Here is a 24977-nt window from a genome sequence, read left to right on the forward strand (position 1 = left end):
AACATGATTAAAATCAAAAGCATTTCTGTTGATGAGGTGTATCTCTACTCCCCTCCAGAGTCAGAGCTGCTGAGTTATGTTTTAATATGCCAACACAAACATCTTTCAGAAAGTTTTGTTTCATCTCCAGAGACTGCTGCTGTTTTGCATGGCATATACAGTCTTACTAATTACAATGATTTGCAGTCTTTGACATCTAGGTATTTTTCCCATTAAAGACAGCATTGTCTGAGCAGCTTTGAAATGTTTACCTTATGCTTATCAGGGAGTTTGACACAGCTTGCTGCTGGCATGCTGCATGGCATGGTGAACTCCTGTCAGGCTTGATGTGGGACCCACCAAAAACAAGGGGAAGAAGGGGACCTTCTCCTGTGGGAGCTGAGTCCCAGCTCCTGTAGCTTTTCCACAGCAGTGCATTGCAACCTGAACACCTTGGTTCTTCTGCAGTTTAATGAAGGGGCGAAATCCTTTTAGCATTATCTTAACCTCCTAATATCCAACACCACAGCATCAGCCAGTGTGGGCTATTTAACATACAGGAAGGTGCAAAGCAGGCAGACAGGACCTGCCTGCAGTAAGGCGTTTGACTGGTAAACTTGATGCACTGAATATGGATCCCTATCCTCATTGCTTCATCGCCACCCTGCGATGTTTGGCCCCAAAGCGAAAGTGGCTTTTGCTGCAAATAGCCACACCGACAGCTCCTCTTAAGTAGGGCAAGAGTGGATTAGTGCAGGCATTTTGCGGCAGAAGGCTCTGGAGTCTCACCTGCGCAGCCACACGATCGCATTCACGTCCTGCTTTAATGCCCTTGAGCATGTTTTATCTTCCAAATTCTAAGGGACCTCACTTTTTTTCTCCACCTACACAGGCAGGGCCCTACAGGAGGGAGCAAAAGCAAGCAGAAATGGGGTGGGGAGGACGGGAGAAAACTGGAGCATTGCTGCTACATCCCTTTCTTCCCCAAGGAGCCTGCAGGGCCTGTGTGCTTGCAGGCAGCATGTTACAAAGATCTCCGTGATGGCCTGCTGTGCTCAGTGTCCCCAGCTCCTCATGGAAGGGGTGATGCAGCTGGAAACTGGGGAATACTGCAGCCAGGAGGCCTCTCCTGCAAGTATTTGTGCACATCCCAGGATATGAACAGGCTGGAGCTTGCTTCTGCTGCTGGCTGTGCTGCTCTGGGAGAAGCACCCCCTGCAAATACTGCAACCCTCCTGTGAAGCAACCCTGATGTGTCTTAGATGAACTTTTTTTAAACATTTTCATTTTTGTAAGTTCAGTGCAGCTTTTTTCGTCTTCAAAAAAAGTTTGTTTCACACACAATTTTTGTAATATCATGTCTTTGAAAATTAAGTTACTCCAAATTTTAGAAAAAAACAAAACAAAAACAAAAAAAAAAAAAAACAAACAAACAAAAAAAAAACACAGAAGGATAAAGAAATAATGGATTTCATATTTATTTTAGTTAAATATTTTTATATAAAAAAGTTCTGGTGCCACCCATAATACTGATGAATTTAGTATTCAGATTTGGATAACTGCTGTGTTCTTGGAGTTGCTTATCTGAGCTATATGTTGCTGAAATGGGGGTGGGCTGTTTTTTGTCTTCATACATTTTCTTTTTTTCTCCATTTCTCTTATTTATTAACTCTACTGTGCATTTTTAGGTATGGCAATTTATGTGTCAATGTATAATTAAGGTGAGCATTCTGGCATCTGGTTTCCTACTCTCTCTCTAGTATATTCTCACAGTCCCAGTCAGTCTTCCAGTTAATAAACTTTTTGGCCTGCCCTTCAGCTCTTGAATTTTGAGAGAACTTGAGTGAAGAAGTGAATTGTCACAAGGCTGGCAAAGCCTGAACTCCTTGGTTGGATATTTCCAGTGCTGAGAGACCTATGTCACAGAAACAGGAATATTGGTTTTGACATACGGGTTGGGATGGGTTGTGGTGGGTCACGAGAGAAGTCACCGCTCCTCAGACCAGATAGGAAGCAGTCTTTTACATCAGAACTCATGCTGTAAGTTCCCCTACCTCTCTGATTCACCTAAGTCTGCGTGGGTGGCTACGCACTGGCGTGGTGTGACTCTGCAGGCTGTAACTCACGGTGTGTAAAGTCACTACCTTTAGTAGCCTGAAATGCTTCAGCTGGAATGTGATAAACATAACGATCTTCCCAGCTCGGGGAGATGGGTGAAGTTCTGAGCTGCTTTACTCTACGACAAGGAGCATGTAATACCGCTGATGATTACTATCAGGGCACACAGGAATAGCCATAATTTCTGTGGGGCACTGAGGCTATCGAGTTCATTGGCCACTAGTGGGCATGAGCACATAATGGAAAGAGAGGTGGTATTATTTTAGATTTTTTTTTTTTTTTTTCTGCCTCACTGGTACTGCTTTTGTATTTTTTGGATTGAGTTTATGTCACTGCCTTTACCATAGTGCTTGAAATCATATACATGCTTGCCTGGGAGGAGAGACAGACCCAGCTGCGCAGGACTGGTAACCTTGCATTGGAGATAAAAAAGGGTGTTGAAACAGGGGGTGTCGCTGGGTGGAGAGGGTGACTCCTTCCACTGTGGAGAACAAGAGGAATAAACAGCACATTTAAGGAATCCTATTGACTCTGTTGTTGGATACTACTGAAAGTGACTGCCTTTCACCTCAGCTCACGTCCGAGGGGAGACCTTCCCCCAGCATGACTTCAGCTGTCTTCATGCTCTCACCAGGCTAGTGCCTAGAACTGAAAGTATTTCATGAAATTGTTAGCACTGAGGGAGAGCTGCTGAGAATTGGTAAACTGTCACATTTTTCAGGTTGGCTTGGTAGCACGCCTTATCTAGGGACTGGCAACACCAACTCGTCAGTCTATCATCTTACACTTCGGATTTCCTGTTCTTTTTGAGAGAATAATTAAGTGGTATCAGAAAGAAAATCTTCAGAAACTTTAAAGAATGTGTTGAGCTTGAAGCAAGTCCTAAGTACAGGTAAATGTTCTGGGATGCTCATTTTGTTTCTAACTGGGCCTTGCTTCTCATTTAGATCCCTAATGGATAAAGCACGGATTGGTACTGAAGCACAGCAAGCACTATTTTCTAAATCTGGCTTCTAAATTGAGCGCCTTAAGTTCCAGACTGGATGCGAGTTTGATATGCAGTTGAATGTGTGGCTGAGTTTTGCAGTAGCATTATTATTGCACATGCAATACAAATTTTCATTATATTAATAGACAAGTGTCAGCTGTGGTGAGAACAAAAAAAAAAAAAACAGAAGGAAAAGGGGAGAAAGGCTAAAGGCTGAAGGCTCAAGCAAAAAAAAAAAAAAAAAATTGTGATTGTCTCTCGCTTCCCACAGACATGTTTTTTCATGAAATAAACAGAAGCTTTTAAAAAGATGTTTACTCAGGCTATAGTTCAAAGGTTTGACTTTTTTGGGTGATGTGTATGATGTTTTGGGTATGATGTTGCAGAAAAACAGCAGCCATTAACCCATAAAAGCTGTGCGCCTAAAAACCTGCTTCCATAGAGGGCATCCCAAATTTTATCTGACACCCAAGCAACACTGGTCAAAATTCTCAGGCTCTCTTACCTTAGCTAGTAAGATACTGGAACCGGTTCTCTTCTGTGTTTATGCTGTGCCACATAGCTAAAACTGGAGGTACACAAGGCACACTTGCCACAAGCAGCAACAGCAGACCTGCTCCTCGGAGGATGGGTCCAAGAGGTGACATCGTCTTGGTTCAAGAGTGTCATCCAAATTCTGGCTTAATTGAATGCTTTTTTAGATTTTTCTGGAAACGTTTTTAACCTGAAAAATCTGTGCTTTGTGTAGCTCTGCTTAATCCAAAACCGACAGAGGCCTAAAGCAGCCAAACGCAGAGGGTTTCTAATAGAGAAGAGAGTCGCAGTGGAAGTGCTGAGCAGCAGGCGCTGAGTAACCTACATTCCGACAGAGGAAGTTTTAGATTAAAGGAGTTCTGATAAACAGGGTTTTACTGTGCTCCTCCAGCCGACTACAAATAGAGTCAGCACTAATGATGACATTAATTATTTAGCATATTTTTTTCTTGACATTCTTCTGTTTTCCATTCACTGCCTATGATTCCGAATGCATATTTTTAACTTAGATAATAACTGAGGAGGGGAGAGTACAGAAGCAGCAAGTCCCTTGTAACTTAAAGCAACATCTTATCTGTGGCATACGTTGGCTTTTTGTAATGAATGCGTAATGCTCTGTAGTCAAGCTTTTCAGAGGAATGCTGGTGTCATCTTCCTCTCCGTAAAAGCCCCTCTGCTCCCGACACGTTAATTGCACAGTTGCCTAAATGAGGCACTGCGGAGTGTTAATGTATCAGCCTGAGCGACAACACACTCCTCTTTTCACAGGGCTTTTGCCCTTGATCGTGAATTTAGCAAAGTGAGTACCTTAAAAATAAGCGGAGATTCAATTACACTTAGCCTCTTGCGTAAGGCTTGTGGGTACAGGGATCCTTCGACTGTAACTCATGCACTTTCCCTAGAAACAATAAGCAATTGGTGAAGTAGTTGGCAAGTGCTGGGTTAGGGAAGGATGCAGCGGCGTTCGTCTGTGTCTGGAAGCGGAGTATTCAGCGTCCACATGGTTTACAGAGAAAATAAATAGGAAAAAGAAAAAAAAAATAGGAAAAATAAAAATAAATTAATAAAAGGGAAAAAAAATAAAAGAAAAAAGGGGAGGAAAGGGGAAAAAAGGAAAAATGGAAAAAAAAAAATGATGAAAAAGGAGGGAAGAAAAAAAAAAAGAGTGTGGGGGGGAGGGAGGGAGAAAAGGGCTCGGGATGCTTCCTGCAGGAGCCCCCTGACCAGGAGCCCCATCCCCGGGCAGGATGCTTCTCCTGGCTCCGGGGCTTGCTCGGGCTCCGGCCCGTGGGGCGCGGGTTTTGGGGCGGCGGGCTGGCGGCGCTGATGTCAGCGCAGGGCGGCGGGAGCGATTGGGCTGCGGGAGACTTTGCAGCAGCAAATCCGCCCCCCTTTCCCCCCAACACGCCTCCCCCAGACTCCTCACCGTCGGTTCCAAAGCTCGGCCGGCTGCGGGTAACTCGCAGAGGTGCCAAAAAGAACACACAAAAAATAAAAAAAGAAAAAGAAAAAAAAGTGGTCGAGGGGCCGGCCCGGCCGCCCCCCGCCCCCGGGCATCGCCCCGGCCCGTCGGGGCGGAGGAGCGACCCCTCGCCGCCACGCCGGGCAGCGCCGCCCTACACGGCGCCCTATAAAAGCCGCCTCCAGCGAGGGGGGAAGCTCGGCGTGAGGAGAAGGGAGCGGAGCGGGGCCGCTCCGGCCGGCTTCGGGCCATGACATCCGTCCTGGGCAGCGGCAGGGCGTCGGGGGGGCCGAGCGGCCAGCTGAAATGCAAGCCCAAGAGGAGGCGGAGGAGGAGATCCAAGAGGAAAGGTAAGGGAGATTTGTGTTGTTTATTTGTTTTTTTTTTTTTGCCTTGTTTGTTTGTTTGGGTGCTTGTTCTTGCCGCCCGCCCCGCGGACACGCCGGTCATTGTCTGGGGATGGAGCACAGCGGCACCCCCAGGGCTCTCCCCGGGGGGAGCCGGCCAGTGGGGGGGAGGTGTCTCCGCACCCCCCTTCTCTCCGCAATCTTTATTTGGGGTTGTGGGGGACTCTCCGGGTGCCTCAGCCCCGGTGTCCCGCTGTGGAGGAGCAGAAAGCTGCGCCGAGCCCCCCGGCTGCAGGCAGGCGCCACGCCGCCCCTTTTTGGCTTTTTTTCACCATTTTTTTTAAATAAGGTCCGCCAAGTTTTGCTATTCTGGTGTCCGTTCCGCTTCCCAAGCAAACCTTTGTTAGGAAAGCGCTAATTGTCATGAGCATGAAAAGTAAAGCTACAGGGTGTCACTGCAAACAGGGAATGTGCCCTAGATAAAAGCTCTTCTGAAGTCCTGTTTTCTCCTGTAGAGAGGATGACACACTACTGCCTGATTTCTGATGTTTTTTTGCCTGAAAAAGCCGAAGTTAACAGACTGAGCACTTTAAAGTGAAACGATACGGGAAGCGGGTCCGGAGATGGGCAGGTGCAACGCATCTGCTTGCAGCGATGCCAACTCCCAGGGTGCCACTAAACAGCAAATGTCACCCAGCCCATCGCTGTCACCAGTACCTGGGACTAGCACTAGCTTCTCAAGTCAAGCCGGCACTCGGATACCTTAGTTCTGCTGATTCCAGAAGCCCTCCTTTAGAGACATCATTAGCTAGGAGTCTTTTGGTTATTGATTATGTCGAAGCCAATAAGCGTGTTATTGGGGAACTTTTCAGAAGGGTGTCAAAGCAGGTTTTGTGTAGTAACAAGTGAAAAGGGGTCAAAATGCTGGATGCTGAAGTGTATCTACAGTTGTCACTGTTTCAACTTTCATGCCTGAACTCTCAATATCCGTAACTGTAGTAACAAACAGTGACCTGAGCACAAGAGAGAACAGCAGGCATGCAGATGTGCTCGTGCTTCCAGTAGGTGTGTAATCTTGTCTTGCTACTCCGCATCTTTAGCATGCAGTAACAGCTGGTGATAAAGGCTGTTTTATACTATTACCAAACAAACTTTGAAATATTAAACAAAGGGAGAGCTGCCATTAAAGCTGCTTCTATTTAAGTTGTGCTCTGCAGGCTTATGTTGTATTTGTTTGAGCAAAAAAAAAAAAACTTTTCCAGGGGTTTACAAACTTATTCTAGCCTTAGATACCCTGTGCTTGGCCAAGAAAAGAGCGGTCATTAATCCATGCAGTGGGGAAAAGGTTCTTTGTTATAAAGGTAAATTATAAATGTTTCCCTTTCTAAGAAAGTGACAAAAGTGAGGGTGTTTCAGTAAGACTTTTTTTTGCTGCTTTCTTTGTTGCCAAATGTTTTGCTGAAATAAAGTGGAAGTTGAAAGCCTTAACAAAACACAAACTTGCTAAATAATAACTTGGTAAATGCAGCTATTTACAGAACGCACAGCTGGAGGCTGATGGCATTCAAGAAAAGTACTTGTCTGACCAGTATCAATGAGTGCATTTGAAGCATTCATTTTTTATTCCTTCAAACATACTATCCTAACCACTTTCCAACCAGTTGGTTAGTATGCTAATTATAGGGATCAATGCTTTTGTTTGTATTTTTCTTTTGTATATAACCACCCTATATATTCATTAACAATACACATTCCTGTGAATTTATGTTGCCAAAAATGGCTTTAACTTACAGTAAGCCAAGTATAAAACCTGTTAGTTTTGACTATTACTATAGTTTATATATATACTGGTGGTAACTAATACAAAGGTGTTGCTTAACAAACCAGCTCTTTTGAAGACTTGTCAAGCCAATGTTTATTAGGCTCACAAATTACGTCTTCCTGAGAATTAATGTGGGCTCCACTGTTTTTCAGATTTGATCTATTTAATAGCTTGTGGAAAATCTTTTTCTGTAGTTACACCTAAGGCATCTCCCTTAAACAGCTCTCCAGCATGTATTTTGTTATTTATAGTAAAAACACTTTTAGAAGATGCTTTAAAATATGTGCATGTATGTACATAGACACAGATACCTATGGACACATGTACACAAAGAAATTCATTGTAGTCTTAAATTTAAATTGAATAGTAATCAGAGTAAGGAAATGATATTGCCTTTCGCATCCCTACTCTTCAAGGAGGTAGGCTCAACAGATTTATACACTAATATATTAGAAGTGTTAAATGTGAACAGTGCTTAAACACAGTTTAAAACATTGCATTCCTAGATGTTCTATGAGGCAAAGCAGCAGAAGCAAATACTATTTTCTATTTAATAACATTATTTTTTACTTCTTTGGATTCAACTCTGTGGTTCTAGTCATGTTTTTGTCCTGGGTAGTGTGAATTACAAATTAATGTATCTGGGTATAGCATTTTGCTCCATTCCTTTTAAACCAGAGCATCCAGGTATAGGAGTTTCGGGACAGTAAGCAAGTTCAAGCAAGGAGAGCAAACATTCTTTGAATAGCTAAATCTCCATGTGTGTTTGTGATAAAAACAATAAAACACATGTGCTGTGCTGCAAAAGACAGAATTTCCCTATATGCAAATAGAGCACTGAAGACCTTGTGTGATTCCAGTGTGCAAAGACATAGTCCTGTAATTGATTTGTGTGCACTTTATTTTAAGCATACAGAATCCAGCAAACTACTCTATAAATATTCTACCTTGATGAGTTAATGTTAAATGTCTGTGCGCAGAATATCACATTGCAGGTGTATATTTGCCCAGTGATTTCATTCAGTTTTACACTACTTGCAGAAAGCGTGTTTTAAAAAAAATAAATTGGCTGGATATTTATAGCTTTTTGTTAAATTATTATAGGTAGGAATCTTTTCATTGTCACTTAGAAAATCAGTATGTTAACTCCCAGGGGAGTTAATTTATTAATTTCTCAGAGACCTAATGCAAAATAAATACAGATGGTTGCTAGAATACCTGAATATTAATTCTGTGTAAAAGCAGAAACAGATATTGTTTCTATTTTATTCTATATCTGTGGTTATAAAATGACCAGAAGTTAGAAAGCTCTGCATAATGACTTAAAGAAATAACTTCTAAATTTTCAAATCCTTAAAGGAAATTGCTGGATTTGTGTGTTCTTGTGTTTTCCCCAAGGCTTTGGAACATGGCAGAGTATTGGTAGAATTGAGCACAGTGGCCTCAGCATGTTTTATATGGACTTGCTAGCCTGCAGTACAGATCTTGGAAAGAAAGCTTGTGTTCTGAGATGAATGATTAAGAGTAGACAGAACAAAAGCAGAGTTGCATTTACTAGTAACACTAAAAAGGCCACACATCAGCAGCCTCCTGCAACTTCTTAGAAATCATTATATAGAAACTAAACATGAAATGGGTGATGGGGGATATGCCACTTAGTTATTGTGCAGTGTAAGACTACAAGTAAGCCACCTTAGTTGCGATGCCTTTTTATAGAGCTAGCAATTAAAGTTAATTACAGGGATTGTGAGGGAATCAGGTATCCCTGATGTGGTGGAAGGCTGGGGCTGGGGTTGCCACTGATACAATGGGACATGAAATAGAAATGGACAGAATAAAGTAAATAAGGACAGCAAGAGGATGAGAAGCAAAAATGATTATGAAATTAAATTTCATGAAAAATAAATGAAATAGAAAGAGTGCTGAGGACAGAGGGAAGAAACTAACTTGGTCCTTCATCATCCTGCAACACCAAAGTAATAAATGAACGCATTTCATCTTAGTGAGGTTCAGGGACACAACTCCTTCCCCACAACAGCATTGTGTCGTGCTTCAAGATGTGTTACGCTTATCTCGTCCCCTGGTAGCTCGAGGGGAAGGGACTGGATTTGGTGATAAAATTAAATTGATTAAACCTTTATCCATCATCTAATTTGGTACCTTTCTTTTTTCTTTTTTTTACTATTACCTCCAATTTCTAGTGATCCGTGTAATGACAGCAATTTGAGATAGCATCAAGGACATTAGCTACAATGACTGAACTTAAATTTAGAATAAAAATATGGGATTCATGAGTCCATATCTAAAGAGCAGACAATTAGGTTATAGCAGTTGTCTTCCTAGCAACAGCACATAAGTGTGAGAACAATAAAATGGTGCATTTTACTTTGAGAGAATAAAATATTTCAACTTTAAGGTAAAGTGTTAATTATGTAAGCAGAAAAAGCAGTAATGTAAAAGTTGACTGTATCTTAAATGAACAATTACAGATATAGCCTTTTTGAACACAAATTGTCAGATGTTTTGCTTTCTTCAGTAGTGATGCAAAGACATTTAAAGGCAGTGGCAAAATATCATAGTGTTGGAAATAGCTTCACACTGCTTAAAATTTTGCAGCTTCTCCTTTGTGATTTGGGTAGGGGAAATTCTCCCGTAAGGTGATTTGTTACAGCTTTGCTTACAAATTCCAATTTAAGTGGTATTAATGGAGTTTTTAAAATACTTAGCGGCAGCCCTTTCTGAAGTGATACCCTACAAATGGAAAACCCCGCTCTAAAAATTAAAGGTCACATGAAATTGCCTTGTGAAATATCAAAGGTACTAAAGGTCTGTGCAAACGTTTTCTTAGGTTCTTTTAATGCCCTTTAGGTTAGCAAGTTGCATTAAAAGGCGAGCGTTAGAATATCTGTCTGATCTCCATTAATTGTACGACTTTTGAATTACCGCTGTCCAATATTGCCTAGGTTTTGCAAGTAGTAATGAACCTAAATTGATCCCTGTGTTCACGGCTAACTATCTCTACAACCTTTCAGGCAGTTTACCACTCTTTCCCATGTAAACTATTAGTTACCCAGACAAAAAAGCCGATATGCATCAGTAGATAGATCATTCTCGAGGCATCTGTGATGAACTTGACATTTTTTTTGTGTAAAACAGCTTGGTTTGCCTGCAGATCATGTAAGTTCCAATAGGAAAAGAAAGTGCTTACATTTCTTCTCTAGCTGACCTTTGTTTCCCGTTGCATGAATTTTAAACGAAGCAGCCAACCCAGAGGTGTTCTAACAGCATGTTGTGATATGTAATATATTACAAAGACTACTTTGTTAACTCGTGGAAGCAGCTTGTCAGCCCATACTAATAGGCAGCCCTCCCTGAGTCATAAAATAACCAAATTTAATGCTTTAACAGTGAGCATTTAAATGGATGCTGTTATCATCATTGTTCAGTCGGTCTCAAATTTCTTGCTTCTTATGATGGGTTTGAAATATGAAGGTGTATTTTTGGGCCCCGAGTTAATAATGTCTGCTCTGGACTAGGGACTGGACATTGCTGTGGGTGGTTTAATGAAAATCCCCGCTAACCAAAGCGTGATAACAAGGAAAGGAGAGAGCGGGGCAGGGTGCATAAAGAGCAGGATGCCCAACATTGAAGATATTATGATGTCATTAGTGAAAGAAAGGTATATTCTTGCAAAATGCTTTCTACTTCATTTTGGCTGTTCTGGCTCAAAAACGTATACTAGAAATAGTGAGGATTCAGAGACATATGGCAAAGGGATTAGAGATGTGTAAAATTTCAGTAGAAGAAAATTGATGAGATCTGTATTGTTTACCTTGGAGATAAACATAAGAAGGAATAGAGCAAAACCATATTAATGAAGGAAAGATTACAAAGAAAATAAACAGGCTACTCTGGTTTATTCCTGATTTACTTAAAGACAGAGGCCTTTAAGGAAGCTGGATTTCTTCACATTATGAAGGAGTGAGAGGACCTTGTTTAGAGACAGTATGTAGCTGGCCTGTGGGATGCATTGCTTCCAGATATGGAAAACCAAAACTTCAATATGTGTAGGGAGAGGAGGTGCTTCATTAGCTCAGCTGAGACTAAAGCTAGAAAGTTTGCTGTTTCCTTTGGTAGGATGTGTTCAGAAGGATTTTTATTTTTTTAATGAGATATGAGCCTTCTTTTTCAGGAAAGTGACTGACTTGGATTTAGAGGAAAGGCAATTTGTAGACGCTTTATTTGATCATGGTCACTGAGGCTGTCACTGCCTGGCTACCTGTGTGCCTCATAAAACTGGGAAGCATGGCTGGAGGAAAGCGGGTGTATTTCCTTGGTTTTCCCAATGACATGTTTAGTCCTTATCCTCTGTTTCCACTCATCTCCCCATATGTAAACTCAGGCTGAAATTGAGACTGATTCCATGATGCTGTGGTGAGTTTAGAAGGATAACAAATTGTGTCGTCCCCATTCTTATTCTTTCCACAAAAGGAACTAAGTGGTGGGATATCATGGGGTGAAAATGAGCTGTGTAAACATTTATTTCTTCTTCAAAAGGCCAGTTACTGATGTGACTGCTAACGTGTACTGTGAGATGAATGGTGTGTAGTAGATGACTCCCACAGACCGTGGTTGCCTTTGTGCAGGTGTTGGGAATTGTTTGTTAAAGCTGTACCAGCCCTTGCACTGATACTGGAGTCACACCGCATGGGAGTGCTGTTTCAAAAGCTGCCGTGTGTGGCGATGGTCCTTCATGTGCAGTTCAGAAAAGAGGAGTGAGCGATTGTAGATCTCAAAGTGCTTCAGGAGAAAGTGTTTCTTCTCCATTCTTACATCATCTTTGTACCTTATGAGGTGCTCAAAACTATTAGCAGAGCCACCATTCTGTCCCTGCTAATGAAACGTCACCATGAGAAGTCAAGGCTGCTGGGAAGTGTGGGAAAGAAAGAAGTAGGTTTTGACAGACATTTTATCTTCCTCTCCATAGAAAGAGATTTATACACAACTAATTTTATGCAATTGCCTGCTTCTTACCAAGTGAAATGGCTACTTATTCCTTAAATAGAGGGGTTTAACAAATGTAAAATGATGGCTATCTAGCCAACTCTAATAATGTGTTACCTTTGTGTGAGACCTTACGCTGCTGCACTTACTAACAGTAAAATTACAATTCAAAGTTCCTCTCAGCATGACTCAGGGTGACAGAGCTGTGCTGCTATGGACATGTGTCTGTGCTTAAACACTTTTATATGTAATAGGGATGTTTGATTTGTCTAGCTGTGTAAAAAATAACTGAATAACCACCGGGTCCTATTAGACGGTAGGTCTTTTTTTGAACTCTACGGGCTTTATTTTCATTAGGGATCCATCTTTTTATTAAGTTGAATGATTTTGTTTAGAGATGTAAAGATGAAATACATTTCCAGCATGTGTGTTCATACATGTACATGCTGTGTGAATTTGTAGTTTAAAATACGTAGGCATATATGTAAACATTTTTATACGCTTTCTGTATGATCTCCCTCTAACACGGTTTTACAGACAAATCACAAAGGCATAACTACACAACAATTGTAAGATTGTTTCAATTGAGAAATAAATTAAGGAAACTTACTATAATCCAGGTTTTTTGGATATTTATGTGCTAACTTTGTACATATGTTTTCTGAGTAGCTAAGTAATTCAGAATGGCAAAGACAGATGCCCATGCAGGACCCTGTAATATTTATGTCAGGAAACCCCAACCCTTCGTCAAAAAGGCAGATTTGGTCTGAAGCTTCTTTGTGTTCTGATCTTTCTCCAGCAGAACCGTATGGAAAAACTGACATAACTGTGAAGAGGAGCAACCCTGAGCTTGTGTTCTGTTTCACATCCATGCCAGCAGACCTGCCAGACAATGCCAGGCAAAAATGCCTATGGATCCTTGAACAATATTTAACGAAAATTAACTTTCATTAGCTGATGTCCAGGTTGTAATTTCATCTCCCTCATGCCAATCATGAATTGCATTTGTGTTTGCATGAATGGCAGTTTTGGGAGGTAAGGGGCAGAGCCGCAGTGGTCTGTGTTGGCTCCATTGTTGAGCAGTGCAGACAGTAATTAAATTGGAGCTCAGCTCTTGCTGCTTGTGGATTTAGGAGTTTAAAAGAAGCAGTACAAAAAGAGACTATCCTCTAATATCACTGACAGTGGGTCTCCTCCAGCTACAACTGCTGCAAAGATTATTGATTGATCCATGTTTATCATTTATTTATGCTAAAGCATCTGATATGCTTCTGTAAAATCTGTTTCTAAAATTAGGACACTTGACTCATTTTCAGTTCACATTCATAATGAACAGCTTTTACAGATGTATGACAGAGGTTTGCTTTACCTTATGTTGTGCTCACATGGAGCACTTTTTTTACTTTTCAGTTGAAACACATTTGATTTTTTTTTAAGTTTCCCTGTGCAAATCCTTTAGATTTTATACATGGGCCAGAAAAGGGAATATACAGTATTCAAGCATAAATGTGAAGCATTTCCATTCTGCAGAATAAGTCAAAAGAAGGTCTTTCTAGGTTAACTTTTACTCTGCCAATAATTCTTTTTAAATAAGATATTAGCTCTGCATTATTTTTTTTAAAGAGCTGAAGCATTTTGGAGTCTCTGCATGTTACAGCACAAAGTGTAAACTGTAAGGTAAAAAAAACAGGCAGTGTGATGCTAACAGTCTCAGTTCTCAGAAGATGCTTATTAGGTGCCAAAAACAAATGGGGGGGATTTTTTTAAAATGTACACTGGTTTTGATTAGAAGTTGCCGTTCAGCAGTGTGGTTTGTAGTACATGCAGTTTAACAGGACACTGCTTTCTAGATTAGTTACCGAGGTGGACTTCTAAGCATTTCAGCATTCTGAAATGGTACCAGGCAGGAAACCATTGGCAAAGAAGCTCTGGCAGCCTTTCCTGAATGTTACCAGTGAACCCCTTATTAAATTTACACTTAGGATGCAAGACACATTGGACTGCTTTTTTGTTCTTCCTCATTTTGTTCAACTCATCCTAGCTGGCAAGGACTCATTGCCCAAAAACATATCAGTATAATAATGCTAGGTACGTGCCTGAAGTACTTATTAAAAAAAAAAAATTGCTATTAGATCTGAGGCCACATTCTCCCAGTTTAGAGAGGGAAACTGAGTCAGAGTAAAAAGTGTTGGAGCACTAATTAGGAGATGTGCATTCAGGAGTCTGCAGGTTTAGTTTCAAGCGGCAGATGAATGCCTGTTTGTAGTTCATACGTATTTTTCTTCCGTAGCTGCCTCACACCCGTAGCGGCAATGCATCGCTTGGCTAGGCCGGAGTGAGACCCTGGTGTGCCATGGCCCAGCATGACCGCGGCTCCCAGCCTGGCTGCAGGCCGGAGCTCTGTGCTGGCAGCAGCAGGCCCTGCCAGCAAGGTGGCCTGTGGGGCTGTGCAGGGTACTTTCTGCCTGTCTGCAGCATTCGGAAGAAGGGGCCTCTTGATTTACTTTATTTTTTTGTATGTAAACAGATGTGTGGGAGTGGATTCTTTGCAAGCGTTACCTAAATGTCATAGCTTCTTCACTAAAAGTAGCGGTGCTTATAGTGCTTTGCCTGTAAATTTTGTGTATATGTGTGCTTCTAGGAAGACCAGGAGAATATTTCATTTTAGTTGAGACCAGTGTAAATTGATGGTACTCTTTAACCATAAGATAATACTTTGACTAAAATGTGGCAGAAAATTCTCAGATGGAAAAAAAAAAAAGGTGCCCTGGTTCCTGAGCATAGGCAAGAAATTCTGGAAATTGAAAACAATTACTAACAAAAATCTGTTCCCTATATTACTTGAACTTTGCCTCAATAAAACCAAACCCTCATCAAGAGTCTCCAAAATGAAATGAAAGCAAGAAGCAACAAATTACAAATTATTTTGGGTCTTATAGAGCGCTTTATTAAGGCGACTATGGATTCTACACTGTAGAGGCCATCTCAGTGTATTATATTAATGACCAAGGTAACTACAAAGGCTGCAAAAAGCCACTCTTAGAGCAAAGCACAGTGTATGTAAAATCAAATCTGTGTATTTATCACATATTGGCACTTAAACTTCTTGTTTTACCCAATACCTCCTGCTCTTGTCATTATCTCAGTCTCCTCGTATGAATAACAGCTGGGGAGGATACACACAAATTATAACAGTGAAAGTATGTGAGATAGGTGACTGGATCAGACCAATATCTCATAAAAGGTCTTCAGGATAGTGTGTGGCCTTGGTTCAGCAAAATCACTTCAGTCATTCCACCACTGCTCAGAAAAGCAGTAAATAATGAGTAGCAAGATCTGCATACAGATATGCAGGTGCTTAAATTTTCTGTGGAATCAGGAACTGAATAGGAAGCTATTACTACTCTTATTTTTCTCTATATATAAAGAAGTTCCTAATACAGTTAGGGCTCCAGTCTCATTCTGTTTTACCAAATCTAAACTGCTCCTCTTAACACTTCCTCGTCTGAAGAAATGTTTCTGTGACACTACTGTATAAAGTTCTTTTCAATGCTGTTTAGACAGAAATGGGAGATAGCCCCTTACCTTGATTTTTTTTTTTTTTTTTTGCCAAGATTTTCCTTCCAATAGCAATTCCTGCAAAAGCAGTGTGTGCATCGTATCTAGGCTGTAGGGTGGAAGCAGTACTTTGTTAATCTTGGTTCTGAATCATTTGATTTCTGTTAGTTTGTGCTGTTGTATATTGTTGCAAACCTTGGTATGGGGCACGTATCTGCCTGCGGGCACAGCCTGCATGGATGTCTCTGCAGCCAGTACATAGCACACTGAATTTCCATCTGTCATTTCCCTGTGCTCCGGCAGGTATCCGTGAGTTTGTGCATTGGAGAATAGATGAGGATGATTCACTGAAACCTGCATGGCAAAAAATACTTCTCAGTAATCACCATCACAGTAAGGGCATAGACATGAAGCACAAGCAGCCAGCACAGTGAGATGGGATGCTGTCAGCACATCTGTGACCAAAAGCATGGAGAGAGGGTAACAATAATGTGGCTTCTGATCAAATATAGGAACCTGGTGTCCGTCAGTCCTAACACACAGCTTGTCTCTGCTGAATGTTGACAACGTGTTACATAAATTTCCATGCAACAGCTTGTTTCACAAACTTTTCCCAGTAATGTAGATTAAGTCTGAATTTCATGTTGACTGCTTTCATGCATATTCATTAGATAAAAGCCCAGACAATTACTGTGATAGTTTCACTAGCAGGTGGAGCATGTTTTAGGATTTGATAGGCATGGGATTTGTTGGAATAATCTCAGAAATTTGGGGGATTATTTTTGTGATGGAGGTTTGTATGGAAAGTGAGAACATAAGCAGATTGGAAGGTGATTTCATTATGTTTTTACATTAGTTTGCTTTTACCATTTTAAATTTAGAGCAAGTTCATACTTTGAACAAATGAATGTCTCTTAGGACAAGCAGTGAACCACACAAATAAATGCTATCTAAATAATATAGTTTAAAATTGCATAAAGAGTATACAGCGGTATTACTAAAGGGATATGATTTTATTGTTCATTTTCCAAAACAGTAAAAAGATCTAGGAAATATATATTTTCTCTCTTCACTTGTGTAATGATCACTGTCATCCATTATGTACATTAAGGTTATAGCTTAAATTCTGTTGAGTAGGTAATATGCATGCATCAACATTGCTTGTTGTGAATTTGTGAACAAAAGCACTATTTCCTTTTTTGTTTCCACTAGAAAAGAAAGATTGAAAGCAGAGTCAAGATGAAGAGAATAGGAGCCTGATCCTGCACTGTCACGTGGGAATCTCTTTTTCAGAAGCACCGGGCACTACTGCTTATGGGGACCTTCATCCCATGGGTCATTCTCCCATGGGTGGTCATGTCTGCTGTGCAGATTGACCTCAGTGGTAATCATCATGCAGGTTACGGTCATGCTAACTGGCGCTGTCAGTAATGCATCACTGCCAAATTAGAATTTCAAAAAGAAAGCAAGGAAGTTAAAATTGCACGCTCAGGAAAGCACTTTATTTCATTCCTACAGTACAGCATCAGAATTTAATGTTATAGGAGGTTTAAAAATACACTTGCATACCACAGAAGATACCAGTCTAGACTCCCCATCTGTTGAATGCCTTGTTAGTAAGTAGCAGTTCAGTATTTGACTTAAACAGAAATCATCATGTAAAAATGCTAATAATTTCTCTACGCTGTTTTGTTACTAATGAAACTTCAAAGCTATGAATGCATATGTTTATATTCAATTTCTATTTATATACTTAAACACAGACACTCTAGTACTATGAATATTAATGTGCCAATATGTGCTTCAGCAATGCGTACATTAACGTACATGCATATTCATAAAGGGGTGAACTCACAGAAGTTTTGTCCCAGGTTTCATAAAGACTTTGAATCAAATCCTTATTTTTCAATAAACATTGGGCCAAATTTCCAGGAATTGGTTTGATTCATAATGTTGTCTTTTTGTTGTTGTTGCAGTATCTCTTGTTCCTAAGCATGTTTTGCATGTGCTACATCACTTGTATAAGCTTGTGCAGAGGTGACAGTGCTGCTTCCACACTCTTGTCCATCCTCCTTTGTCTATTTTCAGTGCATTTTGACCACACATTGTAATCCCCTATGCCATTATAATGGATTAATTATCAGCCCCTCAGTTTCAGGTTCTAAATCTTTCTCTCAGGCTCAGATCACTTATAGCATCAGCTGAAAGGACAGTATTGAATGTCTTCCTCATAACTCTTTGCATCTTGTACTTATCATAAATTTTGTTTATTCTTTACTATGAGCACTGCTTTAAGCATGAAATGTTAACTGTTATCTGGGCTCTTAGCTGAAAGAAATCCATGCAGGTGGGAAATAATGAAAAGTCAGGAAGTCTACCACTCATATCACTTCTTAGACTGTAGACTTTGGGACTTCAAATATCCATTTATTTTTTTTTTCAAAAATCAACTTAAAGAAACTGACTAGGAGAGGGTAATGACAGAAATTGTTTCTTTGCAGAGCTTTCATCAGCTTATTTTCAATTTTTCTTCACAAATATGTGGGCTAGAAGCATTCATATATTTGTATATGCATGAAAAGTAAACACATCTAACACTTCCATCCAGCCATCCAACTTCTGAATGCTAAAATCTGTGGCTTTCAGAAAAATCACATGGCAGAGCCTGCATCTGCACCAGGGATTTTGGCTGTAGCAGTTGCAGCCAAAAGCCCAGCTGAGGTGTTCCTGCCCCAAGAGGACAGGCTGGGCAGGGGCTGGTGACCAAGGGAATGCTGGCCATCAGCTTCAAGGAGAGCCCAAGCACCCTTTGGCCTCATCTCTGCCACTCTGTGTCCTGTTAGATGGCTGGTCCCAGCCTGGGCCAGGACAAATTCTGGATATAAGTTACCCTGGGCAACCTCAGGTCAGAGAGGGCAGTGGCAGTGAGGCTGAAACATGGGTCCTGGGTGAAGTGATTGCAGGCTGCAGGGCCAAATGTTTCTCAATAGGGTTACTGCAGGTTTTCAATTAATAATGTCAATTAATAATACTATCATTATGGGTATTTTTATTATGTAAACTTAAGAGGAATGAAAACAGCATCTAATTTTTACATTTTTTTTCTTTCACAACTCTTAGTGGTTACCCACGAGCTTTTTAGATACTATATTGAAAATTAATTTCAAACATGAATAAGAAAGAGCAGGTGCAGAAAGCTTTGTCTCAGCTAGAATTGGAAATGTGAGGTGCCTTCCTGGAGCTTTGATTCCAGTTTGCTGGCTTCCCAAAGTGCACAGAACAAGTGTGTCCGTGACCAATGGAGCCCATGAAGCATTTTGAAATTGTCTCTAGTGCTCATTTCTTTCTCCAGGAAGAACTAATTTTAAATATTCCAGCAGGCCTTTCCGGAGATACGGTACCTTTTTCCCCTGACTGCATCTTTTTGCTGTTTGTGTGTTTTTTTAAGAGATCTCATCTCACAGATATTTACTTACAGCATTATATTGCCTAGATACATCACTCTCTTCTCAGGCTCTCTACACTGCTGGTTGGTCCCCTCAGCTGCTGTCTTTGGACAGCAGTGTATTGGGAAGGAGCAAGCTCAGTGATGAAGCTTGGTTAGGCTAAATTTAGGGGCAACAAAACATTTCTGTAGAAGACACAGTGTTGGTGGTGCTTGGGAGAAATATGAGACTGCGCAAAAAAATCTGTACTCCAGAGGGAGAGCTGACGTGAGACTCACACATGAGACACTCCTTGTCTTCTGCACTTGCTTTTTACCATGTGTGGCCAGAAAGTTTGTTTTACAAAGAAGTCCATGAACCCTGTTTGTGTATCCAGGTGCAGGTCAATGACTTCAGTTGAGCATGTGCTGCTGAAATGCTGGGGTGGTCATGAGATGCTTCAAATAGCAGCAGGTCTCCTGGAGGTACTTGCACACGAGCTGCTGATGGATGTACTCCTGGGTGGGGAGTCCTACAGCCACGTTTGCTGCAAGTCTTTTGGTGATACGATGGAAGCACTGTGGCCTGGTGGTGCTCCCAGCCCCATCAGCAAGGAGGATGTGTCTATTACTTGGTGTTCATGTAGGGCTCGGGGGCAGTTTACACACTTGCAAAATGGATTTCAAATAAAGGAAGCTCTATTTTAAAATTAGCAATGCTGAAACTTAAAAATATCTCTTCCTTTATTACTAGGATGTATTTTTAGGACCTAATTCATGTCTCGTGTGAATGCAGTCCACCCACTGCTACGTTGGGAGTACTGAGCTGGAGTCTGAGGGCTGGGTGTTACATTTTCCAGAAATAGGTGCTACCCAAGAATTTGAATATTTACATTCTTTGCCTTTTTAAAAAATGTGTCCATGGAGTTGAGGCCTGTATATAGTTTTAAAATAGTGAAAATTTAAAGTATGAACTGCTAGCCTTTTTTTGTCCTATCACTTGATCCTCATTTTTATTTCGGTTGCTTGAGGGGGATCTTTGCTTAGTTAGTTTGCATCTAGTTGCTGTAAACTGGAAAATGTCTCAAACATAGTCACAATTTCTGGAGGGGAAAAAAAAAAGTATGTTTCCTGTTTTCCCCAGTCTTGTTTTGAACTGCAGTACCACAGTGGTTGGCACCCATCAGTACATGAACCTATTTATGCCCCACTGTCTTCAGTGGTCAGTGTGAGGCCAAAACTAATGACATACCTATATTACTTGCTCACTGAAGCACCTGCTGCTGGTGTTCATGGTGGTAAGCTCAGCCAAAAATCTCCTTCTGGGAGCCAAGGGCAGTGTCTGGCCTTCAGAGGAGTCTCCAGTACCTGGATCAGTGACCGTGGCTTTGAAGCATGGAGTTCTGTATGTCTCTACTAATTAAAGAGCCCTGCCGGTGCAACATTTAGCAAGCTATAAAGCTAGATGATGAACTTCAAGAAGACAGGAGGTTACTTACCCCAGAAACAAGCCACTGTTCTCATTAGCGCTGTTGCTGCAGGCAGAAGAGGCCTGCAGTTGTGTGCTGGACCTTGCCCTTCCTGACTTCAAGCACCACTTGCAACTGTTTTCATCATCCCCTTTCAGATATCACTGCCCCACACTGAATATTCATGGTGTTAATGCTGTCATAACAAACACAGAATGTGACCCTGCAGCCCTTATTACCAGGAGGTGCTCTGACACAGCAAAGTAGGATAATGACACAAGCTGGCATGGCAGGAGCAGGCCTTTGCCTTCTTGTCAGAGTGGCCAAAATCTCCTCACACTCTGCTCCTGGACCCCACCTGAGACTCACCTGGAAAGACCCATTCTGAGGAGAAGGGCAACAAGATTTTGGCAACAAGTAGTGCAGCAGGAGGACTGTCTCAGTGTCTCTGTGTTTGAAAGGTAAGCCCAAGGAGGCTCTCAGTACTTGCCACCTCACAAATAAATCAGAAATATGAAAGATGTAAAATGTGTATGTTTTGCCATAGAACAGCGATGGAATTTCATATTAGAAAATAAATAAATAAAAACTACCCACACCTCAAGTTGTTATTTTATTTAAAATAATAATAAAGCCTCTTATTTGGGCACTGTACTCTACAGATTAATGTGATCAACGTAATAACCATGTTCTCAAAAATGTAAAAAAAAATATATATATATATATATATATAGAACTTGGGAAAGCTGTTTCATACCTTTACATAAATAAGGCAAAAATAAATGAGAAATGTAGAAAATGCAAATCATATCTGTTCTCTGGTTTAATCTATCATTATGGGAGCTTGCAATAGGTAGGATTAGAAAATGATTACTGAGAAATATTATCGGTATACAGAACACTTCAAATCACTGAGGACTTTCATTTAAAATAAAACCATCAGCAAAAGGCTATATCAATACATGAATGGAGAGGAATCAGATATTTCTGCCACTGCAAAAAAATTAATAACGCAAGTCATTAGCATTAGTGCAACTTGCTTCTCTTTCCAATTTACAGCCGCATATCTAGATTAACTGTAAAATATTCCTAGGTTTAGGACACACTGTCCTCCATTGAATGCTTAGCAGGGAAAGGTTATTAACGTTGAATGGGGACTGTTCTCTCAGGAGAGCTGCAGATAAAATGACCAGGGAAAGAAATAGCACAACTTCTCAAATTAGCATAATTAGTAATTATCTCTTAATAGCCCCACTTGGCTTTGGAGACTTGGCACTTGAAATTCCGCTTAAAGTTCAGTGAGGAAAAACAAATTTCACGCTGAAATGTCTCAATAACACAGCTGAGCTGCTGAGGTAATCGTCTGGTTTAGGTAAAGGGAAGGAGATGAACATATGGATAGCAAAGATCTTTCCTGTAAGCACTGTGTTTGTGTTTGCATATGCAAAGCACTCGAGGCTTAATGGTACAATTGCGACTTTCTCTGGGGGTGAGGGGAGGGCAGGAGGATGAGAGACTTTTCTCCTTTAATGGAGAGAAATAGATGAAGATAATAAACTAAAATGAGGAAATCCCATCCATTTTGCACTAGCATGGTGTGATTTCTTTTGCAAGTCTAGCTGAAATAAAAACCCCTGAGACAAACAAGCCTCAGGGTGGACAGAAACAGCAGCTTTTGTTGTAGCCAGTGGCAGAACTGAAACCTTTGCCCAAATGGGTACTGTTCTCCAACATTTCACTCAAGGCAAAATCAGATGAATGAGCAAAGCGCCTGGTAACCCTAATTTTTTTTCTTTATGTGGCAAGAAAACAGATGGTTCTCTTTAAATGCTTTTGGCTGGGAAAGAACAAAAGAGGGAGAGATATATTTACATTTTTTACATACCTAAACCCCAATTCTCTTTATCCTTAAGCAGAAAGCAATTTTATGAGCCCATACTGATTGGAACAAGCCTTTTGTTACTGAGAAGGCACTTTTTGATTTACGTGGTGCACAGCTGGTTGGAGACTTTCCACTAGGAAACACATATGCAATTGATAAACCTTCCTGAATTGGTTTGAAACAGCAAAAAAGGTTTTTTCACCCTATTTCCTTTGACAGGCAGGTTTTTCATGCTGGGGGGCCAATGGACCCAAACTAGATTTATTGAAGTGACAGTGCAGAGGGCTTTTTGTTGTGGTTGTGGGTGGTTTTTTGTTTGTTTTGTTTTGTTTGTTTTGTTTGTTTGTTTGTTTGTTTCTTTTTTGCTTTTGTTTTTGTTTTTTTGGTTGGGGTTGTTTTGCTTTGACAGGGTTGTGGATTTTCTTTTAATTGCTGAATCTGAAGGTGTAGGCATGCAGTGGATGATGCCGCTGATGGCCTCTCTTGGGGTAGGATCAGGTCCCATAGAGAAGAGGCACTTTCTGCTCTGCCTGCAGAGCGGAGAGCCCCTTTGCTGCTGGGAAGTAACTCTCTTTTGGTGCCTTGTCAACACACAAAATAGGAATGATGAAGATAAACTAGTCCAAGGAGGTTGGCAGCTGTTATAAAACTGATAGGCTGACACCCTCATGGCCAGAGGAGCGAAAGGTTTGGCTTAGAAATTCTAATTAAGGCTGGCCAAGGTCCATTAGCTCGCCTTCACGAGTAGCTTTGCAGCCTCACACCCTATGTATCACCCTTATTATACAGGTTCTAGGTGAGAAATGTGATTAAGCAATCTGCTATCCTGTGTTTCCAAGGCCCAGCCTCTGAAAGCATTTCAAATGCCTCTACCAACCAATAAAATCCATTTCAAAATTCAAAAAGAGCATGAAGGCAAAGAGAGAAAAAGGAGAAAAGAAATGGAAGCAGATCAAAAGAGATGAAATGACATTTGAAAAGTATGGAAATTAGGAGAATATTGAGATGGAATTAATTACAAAAAAATCCTAAAAGATGCAAGAATCCAGCAGGTCTGATGTAAATATTTGCAAGCCAACAGAAAGCAGGGAGATGGGGTAGTATCACGACGAAATGTGCACATTGCTCCCTGTTCTTCCCCACTGCCCTACTCCCAAATGAGCACTTGACAAATAAATTAAGCTCAAGCACTAACAGTGAAGAGAACACAGAAAAATACTCTGACGGACACCTGAGATATCTCCCGATAGGCTGTACGTGGGCAGCTGCTGAGAAGAAAATGCTACAAAAGAAAAATGCCCACTCCTTGACAAGCCTCTTTGTTGAGTGATTGATATGTTTCTGCCTTCCTCCTTCCCTATAATATTGGGAATGGGAACTGCTGCTTCAAGGCCAGAACTATTAAAAAATAATAATCTGTGAATACTAGCTTGATTCTTTATTATTTTTTTTTAGAGCATATAGCTGGAAGTGGTGAGTGTTGATTTTTTTTTTTTTGGTACCCCAAACTCTTTTTTAAGGCAGATTTTTCAGAACAGGTCTTTGTCAATTTGCTGTAAAATTTCATATGGGGAAATACAGCAGTTCTGGCTGAGTAGTTGCATGTTTGTCTTAACTTGCTTGTACAATTCATTAGAAAGATGATCTTGTTAAATTCAAGAACCCTGAATTTGATTTTTTGGTTCTGCTGCTGTCGTCCTTTTGATTCTGACAATCTGCTTGTCTCACCTCTGCATGGAGTCCATGGGGACAGAAAGAATACCTTTGTCATTACTATTTATAATCTCTGCACGCTGTGAGCCCTTTAGAGACCACTAAATTATGTCTGAAATGACATGGTCCTGATCTGATTTTGGACCTCCTGGTTACTATTGTAAAAGTAATAGCAACTTTACTAAATGGCATTAAGTTTCATTTCTAGGCATTGAGGGAGCTGAGTGTGTAACCTGCAGGTGAACTTTCAAAGGCTACTTCTTTGACATTTGATCTTGTCTGACAGCGACTAATTACTTGACCTAATTCTGCAATGCTTGACAAACCTTAGTGAGGTGTAAAGAGCATTTTTGTTCTGCTAAAACCAATGAGTGCTCAGCAGTTCCATCAGGATTGGACCTTTAAAATTGGACCAAGCAAGGAAGAGGAGAAACATGTAAAATTGCCTGAGCAGAAAAATGCCTGAGGATAATTCTTTCTCTTTAAAAATGCCATTGGGTCATACTGGCTTCATAGGTAGCATTTAATTGTGTTAAGATGATAATCTGTCACCTTGTTCCATTTTTTCATTCCTTTTTCCAATTTTTGGAACCATCAATTTTAGCTATTTCTTGAATTGCTAGTAATTCAGAACAGGGGGTGAATAAGAACATACTGTGCATTGCATTTGTATTGCT

At 40.8% G+C, this 24977-nt stretch overlaps 1 protein-coding gene across 2 annotated transcripts in view; it reads left to right on the forward strand.

The window, feature by feature from the left end:
* Window positions 1-5054: 5054 nt before the first annotated feature.
* The window catches only part of ADARB2 (adenosine deaminase RNA specific B2 (inactive)), a 311487-nt gene continuing 291564 nt past the window's right edge, over window positions 5055-24977 (forward strand). For both annotated transcript variants that reach the window (XM_021269585.4, XM_027450468.3), the window contains exon 1: window positions 5055-5431. In XM_021269585.4, the coding sequence (XP_021125260.2) occupies window positions 5332-5431 (100 nt within the window). In that variant the 5' untranslated portion in view covers window positions 5055-5331. The remainder of the gene's footprint in view (window positions 5432-24977) is intronic.

The sequence above is a fragment of the Anas platyrhynchos genome, chromosome 2, assembly GCF_047663525.1.
Source record: "Anas platyrhynchos isolate ZD024472 breed Pekin duck chromosome 2, IASCAAS_PekinDuck_T2T, whole genome shotgun sequence".
Taxonomy (NCBI): Eukaryota; Metazoa; Chordata; class Aves; order Anseriformes; family Anatidae; genus Anas; species Anas platyrhynchos.